The sequence below is a fragment of the Mytilus trossulus genome, chromosome 3, assembly GCF_036588685.1.
Source record: "Mytilus trossulus isolate FHL-02 chromosome 3, PNRI_Mtr1.1.1.hap1, whole genome shotgun sequence".
Classification (NCBI taxonomy): Eukaryota; Metazoa; Mollusca; class Bivalvia; order Mytilida; family Mytilidae; genus Mytilus; species Mytilus trossulus.
Genome location: NC_086375.1, coordinates 15,426,525 through 15,441,573, shown reverse-complemented (window position 1 = coordinate 15,441,573; position 15,049 = coordinate 15,426,525). Strand labels below are relative to the sequence as shown.

Sequence of the window (15,049 nt, the reverse complement as noted above, 5' to 3'; positions counted from 1 at the left end):
ATAGAATACACGGCTAATATCCCATCACATTTGACCCCTGTCAATGAATTATTTTGTCTAAAGTCAAAGAAATCTTCTATGTGGAGGTTAATTAAAGTATGGGACCAAATTTACCTCTTCAAACAAAACTGAATTAGAGTGTATTTACATTGTAAAAATTGCACAAATTTCATCAAACATAATTGAATAAGTTTGTGTTTGTTTTCTCCGACACCCCTGACAGATCAAACAAACGCTACTAGATCATTTCCCCTGGTTTCATTGCTACCCTACCGATCTAAACCTAGAGGGAATTACAGCCAACCAGACAATCAATTCTAATCGCTTCATGCTTCCATAGCACTTCTCTCAATGTTTACTTACTAGCTCGGCAGCATAAATTACAATCTACCGAGAAAAAAACTTCTTTTTTTCAGTTTGCAATTAAAATAATCTATTGTCCCGAGAGAATCGAGTTAATGAGTAAATCAATCACTAACGTATAAAAAAGATCTCAAATTGTCAAATTTTTTTACCCTCAATAATAATCGCTTTGAAATGCTGTGATCAGCTGATTGAAGGAGAAGAATCGAAGAAATATGATCACATCTCTAGGTCTGAAGAAGATGTGTAAACAAATCGCATTCAGCATCATTCAAATGTTTAACAATCCATTCATTGTGCACTATGGGTAATTCTCCGGGTCCTCGCTCCTATTGTTCCGTCGTGACTTGTTCAATAATCTATGCATGAAAAGATCTTTTAAACTGTTGTATTTTCCATTTCTGTCCATCGTTTACCTTTCAGGATGAAATAAAGAGATCAATATACAATCAGACTCAAAAAGAGGATCATCAGCGAGCATATATTCATTGTCAGGTCTCTGTAGTCCTGTACTCTATTAAAACATTTCTCGACAATTACTTCCATCAAATATTTCACTATTAATCAAAAACCGACGGGAATATCATAAGAGTATAGATTGGACGACAGCAATTAAAACTTGTAAGATAGAATTATTACTCTAATGTAAAATATAATTACAATGCTTTTATCAGAAAAATAACAATTTGTTCATCTGCTTTTTTTCTGTTCGACTCACCATGATTTTTCTTTACGAGAAATATACAAATCCAATTAATTAAATTAAAGTAAACAGTAAATGGTAGAAACATTTTAATTAAAATTTGAAAATAACAAGTTTTATTTAATATATTTATTCAGATGGTGCATTACTGTAATTATTTCCACAAATGTCTATTTCTTTTTTTGTTTGTATGGAAATATTAGACAATTCTTTTAATATTTAAATTTTTTCTAAAAACTTTTTTCTCAATGACTGTTTTATTTGACTAATAAGAACATTCAGGAGCATAGGGGCAACAATATTCAAATTTCATTTTTTTTTTTCAAAAATAAGGGAGAAAACAAACAATTTTATTTTTCATAAACAAACTTCAATCATATTTCCATTTTTTTTTATTTTGTGTCCCAGAGAGTTGCAGAAAAAGTTATGAATTTGTGAAAAAAAGGTAATGAAACCATGAAAAAGAAATTTATTTCCAGAAAGGTCTCCATTTAAATCACTTAATTTGGAAGAAAACACTGAAAATATTTTGAAACAAAGAGCAGCAATGAAGCAGTATTGAAGATTAAAAATAAACACAGCAACATTTACAGGGTTTGAAAAGAAGAACTAGGAATTAAAATTGGCTTCCCCATATTCTTCTAAAAACAAATATTACAATTTATTGATTTATCAAAGGTAACACCATTTTAATAACATCAGCAACCTTTTAACTATAAAAAAAACACATGTTAATTTTATATATAATATTTGTATATCACAAAAAAATCCAAGAGAAACAGCTACACTCAGACTTAAAAAGAAGAGTCTTTTGAGCATATTAAATTGATTTCAACTCAACAAATAAGCAAAACATCAAACAAACACAATTTTCAAAGATGTGAAAATTGAAAATTAAAATTTAGAACTTTGTCAAACAGCAACAAACACCCAATCCTAAATAATTATTGCTGAATTATTACAGATAACATTCAATATGTGGTCACAATTTATTGTCGTGAGGAAATAAAATTAGACGTGTATAAATTAGGGTCTAAACAATATAAAGTGTGGCCACAATTTACTGCCGTGAAGAAATAAAATGTGACACAATATAAATTATTATGGTACCTCTCAATACAGCGCTGACGGAAAAAAAACAATTTTATTATATCAGAAAAATACATCGTCACACCACACAACAAATTACAAACCTTGCAATCACCAAGCAACGAAAGTATTACTTCAGTTTATTATGTTTAAACAGAGTTTAATTACAATTATTCGGCTATAAACACTGCATTCGTTTCTGAAGGATTACTAAAGAATTTAATGAAAATAAGTTAATGTGTTGACAAAATAAACAAACACATCTGTTTACCTATTGTCTATGAATTTACATGCTGAAACATGTCATATATGATGTTAATTTCTAGGAAATCGACATGGTTTTATAACATTTGTCTATAAAGTCTGATGCTGTATATGTTATTTCAAACAATTCATTCAATTACATGTATAAATATATTCCTTTTTTGGCATATATATATCTTTAGCTAAATAAAGTATCACTCTGGATTTCTGTTGACTGTCAAAATAAATGCAAAAATAGTCAGGAATAAGAACAGGAACTGGATCATGGCAGAGATTGGAATATAGGACTGTAATATTAGTTTAAGTTGGTAAAAAATAATAAATATATTTTCAAAGTTGAACCAGATGCTCCGCAGGGCGTAGCTTTATACGACCGCAGAGGTTGAACCCTGAACGGTTGGGGCAAGTATGGACACAACATTCAAGCTGGATTCCGCTCTAAATTTGGATTGTGATTAAATAGTTGACACAGCATAGGTTTCTGACACAGAATGAATGTATTCAAATGAACTTAAAATTTTTGTTTTCTCTTAGAGCAATTCACTATGCTGTTGAATATTAATCCTCTCAAAAAAATGTTTGAAGAAATTTTCTTTTTATTTATGAAATTTCAAATGAGAAAAATTGAACCCAATTTTTTATTCACATCCCCCTTTCCCTTATTCCAAAACTAATTTCAATTAAAATATTCTAATGGAGTTTGCAACAATTACTACTCATTTAAATACATCATAAAATAGTAAGATGTAAAAAAACTGCTTGTTATCACTGAATGGTAAAGATTATTTAAATTTATCAGTTGGTAGTAAAAAGTGAATATACATTGTATATTGTATATAACAAAGATTTAAGTTGATTCTGGACAAAGAAAGATAACTCCAATTAAAAAAAAATTCTTGCAGATATTTCTTGCTTTCTATACTGGACAAAGAAAGATAACTCTTAATTAAAAAAAAAATTGCTATTTCACAATATTGTGAAATTAGATATTTCTTGCCATTGCACAATACTGTGCAATTGAAAAGACTTGCTATTGCACAAAACATAATATAATAATTTTAGATCCTGATTTGGACCAACTTGAAAACTGGGCCCATAATCAAAAATCTAAGTACATGTTTAGATTCAGCATATCAAAGAGGCCCAAGAATTTAATTTTTGTTAAAATCAAACTTAGTTTAATTTTGGACCCTTTGCACTTTAATTTAGACCAATTTTAAAAATGGACCAAAAATTAAGAATCTACATACACAGTTAGATTTGGCATATCAAAGAACCCCAATTATTCAATTTTTGATGAAATCAAACAATATTTAATTTTGGACCTCGATTTGGGCCAACTTGAAAACTGGGCCAATAATCAAAAATCTAAGTACATTTTTAGATTCAGCATATCAAAGAACCCCAAGGTTTCAATTTTTGTTAAAATCAAACTAAGTTTAATTTTGGACCCTTTGGACCTTAATGTAGACCAATTTGAAAACGGGACCAAAAATTAAGAATCTACATACACAGTTAGATTCGGCATATTAAAGAACCCCAATTATTCAATTTTGATGAAATCAAACAAAGTTTAATTTTGGACCCTTTGGGCCCCTTTTTCCTTAACTGTTGGGACCAAAACTCCCAAAATCAATACCAACCTTCCTTTTATAGTCATAAACCTTGTGTTTAAATTTCATAGATTTCTATTTACTTATACTAACGCTATGGTGCGAAAACCAAGAAAAATGCTTATTTGGGTCCCTTTTTGGCCCCTAATTCCTAAACTGTTGGGACCTAAACTACCAAAATCAATACCAACCTTCCTTTTGTGGTCATAAACATTGTGTTTAAATTTCATTGATTTCTATTTACTTTAACTAAAGTTATGGTGCGAAAACCAAGAATAATGCTTATTTGGGCCCTTTTTTGGCCCCTAATTCCTAAACTGTTGAAACCAAAACTCCCAAAATCAATACCAACTTTTCTTTTGTGGTCATAAACCTTGTGTCAAAATTTCATAGATTTCTATTAACTTAAACTAAAGTTATAGTGCGAAAACCAAGAAAATGCTTATTTGGGCCCTTTTTGGCCCCTAATTCCTAAAATGTTGAGACCAAAACTCCCAAAATCAATACCAGCCTTCCTTTTATGGTCATAAACCTTGTGTTAAAATTTCATAGATTTCTATTCACTTTTACTAAAGTTAGAGTGCGAAAACTAAAAGTATTCGGACGACGACGACGACGACGATGACGCCAACGTGATAGCAATATACGACGAAAATTTTTTCAAAATTTGCAGTCGTATAAAAATAGAAGAAGAAAACAAGAAAAAAAAATTTAAAAAAAACCCAAACTTTTAAACAGTTCATTTGCTTCCATTATTTAAATGGATTGATTCAGGTTTCCTATTTATGCTTTAGTATTTGCCATCATACATACCTGGTCAAAATTATTCCAGAAAAAAATATTAAAACATTAAAATCTAGCCTCAGATTTTTTTTTTATCAAATCTAGTTTTGGCACATTTAATTTCATTATTAAAATATTTTCTCCTTTGACTGTTTGACAACAGAAGAAATTCGAAAGGATTGAATTTTACTAGAAAATAGTTTTGAAAAAGACTGGTCAAATCATTGATTTAGGTTTCTTAAGGATAATGATTATTAAATATTCAGTGTGTTACACACTCTTCTTAGTCTATATATCAAACTAGGATCGTCTGACATAAAGTGTGAAATATTTTATATTTCTATTAAATCCAATAACTGCTTCATGATCTTTGAAGTTTTAAAACTCTATATTTTTATTTTAAAACTTTGATGTTTTTGACATAAGACTTCAAATTACACATGTAAAATTAAATGCATTTTGAGAATATAATGAACGAAAATCTCCACCTTCTGCGAAGCGAATGATTATGTCCCACGGTACTTATAGAATGTTATACCGACAATATCAAGCTGTAAACTATTATACTCGGCACAAAACCTCCCAATCATCAATATTGAACAGTATTTAATACCAAAGTCTTGTTAAGTATTTAAAATGAAAACGCGATATCACCTCATTGTACGTAATTTTTTTGAACAATTTTTTTTTACGCCACTGCTCTCTACAATGTAAAACTAAATAATAAAACCTTTAAAACTATTTGTTTACACAGTAGGGGTATTGATTGTAAGTCAGGGAGCTATTCATCCCGTTGGAATTGCAAAAAATTTAAGCATTCAAAATGCACTTTTCTTAATGATTATTTGTAATAATTACTCGATCTTCTTGTCTGACCCTATTTAAGCCTAGACAACAATTGATGTTTTGATCGACACCCCAAACATAATATTTTTACAGTCACTTCCTTAAGAGTGATAGTTCTTTTTTTCTGCAAACTCGTTATCTCTACTTATATATGTTTTTAAATTCTTCAAGAGTAAAACGGGACGTTGTAAAATATTGTTATTATTTTCACACAAAAAAATCGAAATGATACTATTTAAATTTTTACTGAGGGTTGCAAGTAGATATTATAAAACTACTTAATATCTAAACGATTTTTTTTCTGACTATTAAAAAGAACCTTTTAAAATCATATTGAAAATAAATTATTTGATACTGAAATAGAGTTGTTAATATATAAATATCTGCAATTTTTTTTTTCAGCTAGAACCTAACCTAAGGGAAGTAACTTCTGTAAATCTTTTGGAAAATAACTGATAGTATTCTTATCATCGCGCTGGGAACTGTTGTAACCAAAAAAGGGATAAATGGTCTTGCTTTTAGAGTTTTGTTATTGTGTGAAGTGGGTCAATATCATCTCAATAGGGAAAACATATGTATATAAAATCTGAAAAACTTATACATGTATTGAATCTTCATTATTTCAATAATATGGATATCCAAAACAAAAATATTCTTGACAATGCCATTGTATACAATTTGTGTATTTAATGTACATTTTTTACTGCTATAATCATATTGCCAATTTCAGAAGTTGCAGTATTTCAGTATAAATGGGTAAAAGTATCTCATATTCAAGTGGTCCTAGAGTATTCTCCCTTTGTAAAGGTATACCTAACTTTTGCTATTTGATACAATTGTACATACAATTGTATCAAATACCAATGATACTTAATTGTTTTCAAACCTTAATATCACTCTGTGGAATATATATAAATATATATGGAGTGATAAAAAGGATCGAAAAACAAATGTATATGCTTTTTTTACTTGTATTCTTTGAGAAATTTTTGTCATATTCATAAAACTAAAATAAAACAATGATTTACATCTTTTACATATCCTCCCATTTTGATCATTTAGAAGCATTTAAAGTGCATAAATTATCAGTTCATAACAAAATGACTTCTGATTTATAAACCACTAGACATAAAGCACATATTTTACCTAATTTTAGTCCTTATTACTAATTGCAAGTGCTATAAAATTCACATCTATAGGGGTCTCTATTCAATCAGCCTGGTAGCTTGAGAGAAACTCGTGAAATCTGCTAAGAATAGTGCAACTAGTTACCACAGTGACAAGTTTGAGTCAGAATGATCATAGTTGTCAGAAACTGATCACGTTAATATGCAAATTTACCTGTCTGTTTTGGTAACTTGCTGTGATTCCATATCTTCGATTATCTCCCCTGGATTTTCTATTAAATCATCTTCTTGATCTTGATCTGATCTTGACAGTTTTGGATCATCTTTTTTAGATCTTGGAAGCCTCTGTCTCAGTTCATGGTTTACCTCTGGACTTTTATATGGATCCACTAAATGTTCTTGAAGTCTGTTTTCTGCGGCTATTCTCAGAGATCTCTCAGTTTCTACAACAACATCCCTGCAATACACAATTATATATTATATAAGTTTCAATATGGATTCAGATTTTTTTTGGCAATGACATTTATCATGTTTATATAATTTTATTTATTTATATGTCTATAAATGTACCTCAGTAACAGGAACTGAAAATGAAAAGGCCACTTTTTAAACTTTCTGTGTTCAAAGACCTTTTCTGGATTTACTTTCATCAAGCATTCTTAAACCCCCCCCCCCCAAAAAAAAAAAATAAAAGCTAAGGAATTCAAAAGTTATGCTTTGTGAATTATAAGTATTAAGTGACATTTTCAACAAAGTAGAGCCTGTTTCATAGACTATGGAATAAAATAATACCACTGTGGCACAGATATTGTCCAATAATTTCATCATTAATACAGAAACATTTTTGTTCAAACCGTTCATCCAACATCACGAAATATTCTTGTCTGCTTTCAGTCTTCAAGCTTTCCATTTATTGGTAAAACACAAATTATATTTGCCAAGTAAACTGTATGATGTTTATTTTTTTGTATGTCATAGTATTGTTATAATAATAATAATAAGTCAGATTACCACTGTGGTAGGCAATATAATAGGAAAATTCAATGAACCTATCTAAACTATGCAATTATTTTGAATAATACTCTCTTCTCAATTTGTTATAAAGTAAACCAATCCAAGGAAAAGAAGGTTAGTCACTCCCTAAACCAAAGATCAACACCTCAGCACCTATTCCAGTTTATAAAAGATGTTTATTCCAACCCTCATACAAATTTATAGTTTAACTGGCATCTGCACAATTTCTTTTGTACATCTCCATAACAGTTTGAAATAAAATTAAGAATGGAAATGGGAAATTTGTCAAAGAGACAACAACCCGACCATAGAGCAGACAGCAGCAGAAGGTCACCAACAGGTCTTTTTCAACAGTAAATTATATTCATTTATTTTCAATCAGACAATACCAAAACTAAATATTTTTCGTAACTCATATTTAATAACAATACCACTTCCAAGAGCATTATATAACCTCAACCCTTCTTATAATAAATATCTAAGACAATTTATACCATATTATACATTGTACATACCCCTTAAAAGACAAATGGATAAAAGAAAGAATAATAAATTAAGATAAGTGATTTTTGTTCGTTATAAGTTATTAAAGATTTAATTACCAATAATAAAGTAAGATTAATCAATATTATTTAAAAAAAAAAAGATTATGTGAAGGGCGAAACAGCTTGTCTCATCATCCTGAGTCATTGATATACATTTCAATAATCAATATCTTTATTTATAACAAATGACATCATTTTCCATTTATATTGTTATTATTCTCTTGCTATTGTAGATTTGTTTTTTACTGTCAAGATAAGAAGGCCTAATTATCAAATGCAGTTTATATCTCTTACTGCATAATAAAAAGAATATTTATGTTATACAGTAATTAATAGTAAATGCTGTGAAAAACTTTCAGGTTTCTAATATAAACTGCATATTTTAAAATGAAGAAGAACATAGTATGCATATATACGTTTGTACATGTAGTACAAAATACATAATATTAAGTATAAATTTTAACAGCATTCATGCAACAGGTTGCTTTCATTTACATTGAATGATTGGAGTTTAACACCAACTTCAGCATTTAATATTGACAGTAAATGACTATTTCATGGCAGTCATTTTTCAGTGTGAAGTAATCCAGAGAAAACCACAAACCAGAAACCTTTGACAAGAAAACAGCCAATCTAAGCTAATTAAGATGTGTGTAAGGCTCTGACACTTGCCATGTGCAAGATGAGTCAATGTCTAAGAATATATAGTATATACATCATGTGTACATGCACATCATCTCTATTAAAGCCAAACAATGTTAGATGTATGCAGATTTTCATTTGCAAAAATGTTTCTTCCCTCAGCAGGATTGGAACCCTTTCTTTTTTGACACAATGCTATATATATAGCCTCCTAGACCTCTTGATCAGCTACATTGTAGGCTATATAAAAGGATTAGAATAGGGTTACCCCGGTAGGTACCTACATGTAAGATGACAAATGACATTAAAATATTTGTTAAAATAACCTTTACGATAAACATTTTACTCCTGGACCATTTGATTTTGAAGCATACAAGAATGACAATAAAAAGTAAGGCTCATTTGATGCTAATGGTGACCCCAAAAAAATGTTTTGATGATATCTGACCCTCATATAAAAACAAGTGTTTTAGTTAAACAATTCCTTTCCCCATGATATCTGCTTTATTTCGGGTTGTAACACTTTACAGTGGTAAGTAGATAGCATGCAGATCAGTTTTTTTTTTACTTACACATGTATCTGAGAATTTCATAAATTTATGTAACCCAAAGACCATGACTGCATTGAATAAACACTTTCTTCTTATCCCTATATGGCATTTACAATGAAAATCAAGCTATATTAGTGGAGATAACTCTGACCTCCAACAGCTTTTGCCAGACAAAATAGGGTAATTTTGGACAGGCAAATATCCACTTTTTGATATGGGACCAGCTCTGACGTCCCATGGCCCCAGCTTGTCTGGCAAAACAGCTGTTGGACGTCAGAGTTATCTGGACTAGTCTAAAGCTATATATGTACCAGGGCTCAAATCTATGGAACCATTTTGTGACACCTCCTAAGCTCCACTCCTAACATAGTATATGATCATGTCCATGCACTGTTTTAGTCCAAATAATTATGATATCTTGAGAAGCTACTTTATTTTCCTTTGACGAGACACATCGCTGTAAGGCGTCAAAGGAAAAAATAAAGTAGCCTATCATTGAGTTTCAAGATATCATTATTTTTTGGAATAGAAATGCAGAAGCATGTATCAAAACACAATTGGGCCGGGGCAATACTTTACCACAATATACCTTTTTTTAATTGAACACTTGAGTAAACCTTGAATATTAGGAACAGTACATTGGTGTGTGAGATACTGATCTAAATAAAGTAAATAAACCAAAAAAGAGTCTGCACCTTTCATCAACATCATCCTGCAAGTCTGTGATTTTGCTTCGAGCGCGTTCTACCGCTCGCCGCACTTCACTGGTCAATTTTTTATTGGTCTCCTCTCTCCTATCGAAATCTTTCTCTGGCGTTCTATCGTTTCTCCTGTGATATTGGATAACGGTACACTCATTTTCAGTCATACTTGCCTACATGTAAACTAATGGTGCATTTTGGGTACAGGAAACTCATAAACTAAATTTTGAACTAAACACTGAAATTAGTTTCCGCAATTTTTATTTTTAAGAAACCTATTCAAAGAAAGATAACTCAAACTGGATTAAAATCTTTTACAAGACAGAGTCGAGGGGATTTTAAGAATTACAAAATCGTTTCAAAAATAGATTGAAACAAACGGTAATGACTATTCATTGCATATTTAAAAGTGTCAATAAGTCTATTTACGTGTTATACATAAGGAATCGCCAAAAGACACGGAACATTACTTATACAGGGACTTTTTAGACTACTTAGAAAGAGCACATCACTGTCGACTTCTAAGAAAAGACTTGGACTATTATACTTACTACTTTTATAACAGTCCCAGGAAAAGAACAGACGTACGAACGAAGGCAAATACCACCGAACACTACCTTATGCAGATAACTTGACATAAAATGTGATGAGATCAGACCAGTTTTACTTAATTTATTTCAATACTGATTGATAGTTAATGTCTGTGGACAAGAATTCTTATAGATATACTTCGACATTATATATAAGAACTGACAAAACATGTCTGTTATAAATTAAAAATGAGGTACATGTTTGTGAGATTATTTTAAAGCCAAGTACCTGTGTATAAAGGGTTATATTAATCCCCGTTGAATACTATAATATCTGGCGTAGCTAGGACTTCCACAAAGTCAGATGAGAACCAGCTGATGTGATAGGTGAGCTAAAGTTGATATGATCATTTTATTAAATCAGTTATATTAACAGTGAGCCGGAGCTAACTATTTGCTATTGTACAAATATCTGCACTATTAGTATCCAGTAAAATTAGTATGCAAATAATATCTAAAATATTGACTGCGTGGTCTGATGATAAAATTAACGGTACCAATTTTCCTGCACCAGATGCGCATTTCGACAATACATGTCTCTTCAGTGATGCTCGTGGCCTAAATATTTGAAATCCAAAGCTTATATAAAAGATGAAGATCTATAACCCAAAAGGTACAGCCAAATCCGTGAAAGGAATCAGAGCTTTGCATGAGGGAGATACATTCCTTAATTTATAATAATTTCTAATATTTTGTAACAGCAAAATTTAATAACACAAAAAAACGTATGTTCATGCCAGTACCGAAGTCATGACTGGCTACTGGGCTGGTGATACCCTCGGGTACTAATAGTCCACCAGCAGAGGCATCGACCCAGTGGTAGTAATAAGATTAACGGTACAAATTTTCCGGCACCAGAAGTCACATATATATGAATGACAAGCCTGGGTTATGATGTAAATTGAAGAAGTTTCAAACATATCAAAAATTAAAATAGAAAGTAAATATATAAAAGAACCCGTCTTTTAAATTCAACTTTACTTACTTCTAAAGTTATCAGATTATATACCTGCGCCAACTGTCCTTTAAATTTTTATCATTTTATATAATTATTACAAATGCTGACCGCTGCAATTTACATGTAGTAATATAAAATATACCTACCTTGACAAGTCAGTCCATTTCTTTCAAACTTCAAACGTGTCTTTATATGCTATATTGTTTCTATTATTGGTAAACAGTGTGCATGACCAACACAAGCTTATGTCTCACTTTTTTACTTTCTAATTCATGCTTAATCATCTGGAATAAAGTGATTGTTTTCCGCCGATTTTGGCAACCATTATTGTGCTAAACAAATGTCTAAAGAAAAGTTGTATAGGATTTGTACAATAGGTTTACCTCTGCCTTTTTAACGCCGTTTTGTTTAAGTTTCTTAAGAGTTTAAAAAGACATTTAAATACTTAATTCATTTTTTAATGATATATTACACCCTTGTTTGTTAAGAATGCATGTTATTAGCTCGATGATTGAAAGCGATATGCACCTGTGCATTTTACGAAATGAAAGAGATTCTTTTTAAATAACTGTAAATTTATTTTGTTCATAAAACATGCTTAAGCATTTAGATGGCAGCTTTTTCCGAATTGTTAGCATATGTACTTTTTTAAATAGCTATCATTTATACTGTTAAGCTAGTTTGTAAAAATAGGGATTCTTGTTTAAGTTAAGACTGGATATCATATACGTTCTTGTAACCCACTGGCTAGCTTGTGTACTGTACTTTGCTTTTTAGTAAGTTGCTATCATTAAAAAAATTAGGAGATATGGTATGATTGCCAATGAGACAACTCTCCACCATAGATCAAAATGAATAGAATGCAAATAACTATAAACAGTTTAACGTAATACCTTCAACAATGAGCAAACCATGTACATCCCTTATAGTAAGTTTTGAAAGGGTCCGACCTGACAATATGGGAAACAATTCAACAGCCTGATTAATCACGGCTAATAGCATATTCAATTAAAACAAATACTTTGTATGACAGACAACCGGCACTCAATTACAGGACCAAGACTTGAAATCGAGGCAAAATTAAAGAATGTGACATGGTTAAACACATTCGTTACCACTCATCCTTCATACGGGAGAGAGACATAACAACACAACATAAACACAAACAGTAAAAATCTGCATGTTTGAAGAGGCTCAATTTATATATATATATATATATGAGTTCGACTAAGAAATTGCATATTTGAATATATATATATATAAAAAAACATATACAAATAAAATAAACCCCAAAAGCATACGTTATTTTTGGACTAGCGACCAAAATCTATAGACATTATGCAGTTTATAGCATACAGTTAGTTCCACTGCGGGATTTTCTATTACATATAAATATTTATAAAAGTCGCAGTTAATGCTAAGTTTCGATGTGATAAAAAAAAATTGATCGATCAGTTGAAGTATGAGAAGAAAAGGGAAATTTGTGTTCCAGTATATATACAAAAGAATTGGCACAACATATTAAAATGTTTAACAGTCCAATAAACACGGAATTGGAATGATACTATTTTTATACTTTAGAAATAGTTCATGAACTTATTATACTGAAAAGGGTATTCCACGGTCTGTAAAATTTGATATTAGTAATAATAGTGACAAGCAGCCGTAATATATGAGATTTTCATGGGCCCATATAGTCACGTATTCTCCTCTTAAGTAACTTATAAAAAAGAAGATGTGGTATGATTGCCAATGAGACAACTATCCACAAAAGACTAAAATGACACAGACATTTAAAACAACTATAGGTAACCGTACGGCCTTAAACAATGAACAAAGCCCATACCGCACAGTCAGCTATAAAAGGCCCCGTCCACATAAGAGTAGGAACAATCTAATCAGAACTTTTTGATGTAAACACACTGCTTTGTACAATCCTTCAATTGTTCCGTTATATTTTAAGTTATATTATAGCACATGGGGTATATGTTCGGATACCGTCTGTCGGTATCATAAAAAATAAGACCACATGTTGTGTTTAAATAATTAAGCAGCTTATTTAAGAGGAAAATATTTATAATATCGTATATTTTTGACAATAGCACATTATTTTCACAAATACAGTTGTTATATCATCTTTACTTACCTTCACGTCTTAACATATACCATAGCATTATCTATAAGCAAAAATGTCAAGCACCTGCAAGTTTATCGAAATAGATACATACATTGTAGATAATGTATTCGACCTAATGGAGTATTTATACTACTAATAGAAGAGACCAGATGCGGAATTAAGGGGGACAGGAGCCCCCCTTTTTTTGGAAAAACTTCGGTTGCTTATATAGAGAATCACTGAAGCGTGACTGGAGCCGGTCCCCTCTTAGGCAGTGAGTGGGCCCCACTTCATGAAAATTTCTGAATCCGCCACTGGAGACCTCTTTCATTGAGCCCGCATATCCTCCGATGCCTTACAAAGTCGGAAATATTTGTAATATGACCGATCAATGTAGTGTTATGTACTTCAGAAATTTGTCTTTGAATCAATCTTTATTCCAAAGAACACGCCGAATTTTCCAGAAAATAACCCAATTCGGAGACCGTTATCTGATCCGTGTTATATACGCTTTCGCGCATACTTAGTCGACGTACAGACGGCAAAATTTAAAAACTTTTTGTTTCAACATGCACGTGCTGAATTGTACCGTGATTTCGCGGTAATTTCGAGTACCACTAAACATGACAGCAAAGGAACAAGAAAATGATTGGACATGTAGGCAGTGTTTCAATTAATTTCATTGCACATGCACTCGACAAACCAAAACCAAACTTTAATGATTCATTACTGTTCCTCATTGCCAATTCACAATGAGACAACGTGAACACTCAAGCTTGATCACTGCAAATTCACCGGTTTGAGCGAAATTATTGCTTTGAAGAGGGAATCGAGTTTAACTATAACAATGCATTAGATACTGAAAAGTGGCGCTCACAATCTATTTTGCATATGTACCATGTACCAATAGTTAAGTTATATGTTCTATAGTAGCTACACTATATTTATATAATTTTGTATTTTCCGAGGCTCGATCTAAAATGACATGGTATGAGGAGCCGTTGAAAAGCCTACACCACGAAATTAATTGAGTAAACGAAGCATTGCTTCACGCTGGTACCGTCTTGGCGAAAAACTTACACACGAAAAAAATGACAATGAATCACCGCCTGTGTCACGATGCTGAACATTTGTATTTGCTCCT

The 15,049-nt window shown here is 31.2% G+C and overlaps 1 protein-coding gene across 2 annotated transcripts in view; it reads right to left on the bottom strand.

The window, feature by feature from the left end:
• LOC134710241 (mirror-image polydactyly gene 1 protein-like) overlaps positions 1-12,068 on the bottom strand; it is a 34,910-nt gene extending 22,842 nt beyond the window's left edge. The window contains exons 1-2 of one of the 2 annotated variants that reach the window (XM_063570517.1): positions 11,936-12,068; positions 7,003-7,245 (exon numbers count right to left, since the gene is read on the bottom strand). In XM_063570517.1, the coding sequence (XP_063426587.1) occupies positions 7,003-7,034 (32 nt within the window). In that variant the 5' untranslated portion in view covers positions 7,035-7,245; positions 11,936-12,068. Of the gene's footprint in view, positions 1-7,002; positions 7,246-10,235; positions 10,442-11,935 lie in introns of those variants that run through there. The other variant, XM_063570516.1, reaches the window with a different exon arrangement.
• Positions 12,069-15,049: the final 2,981 nt, after the last annotated feature.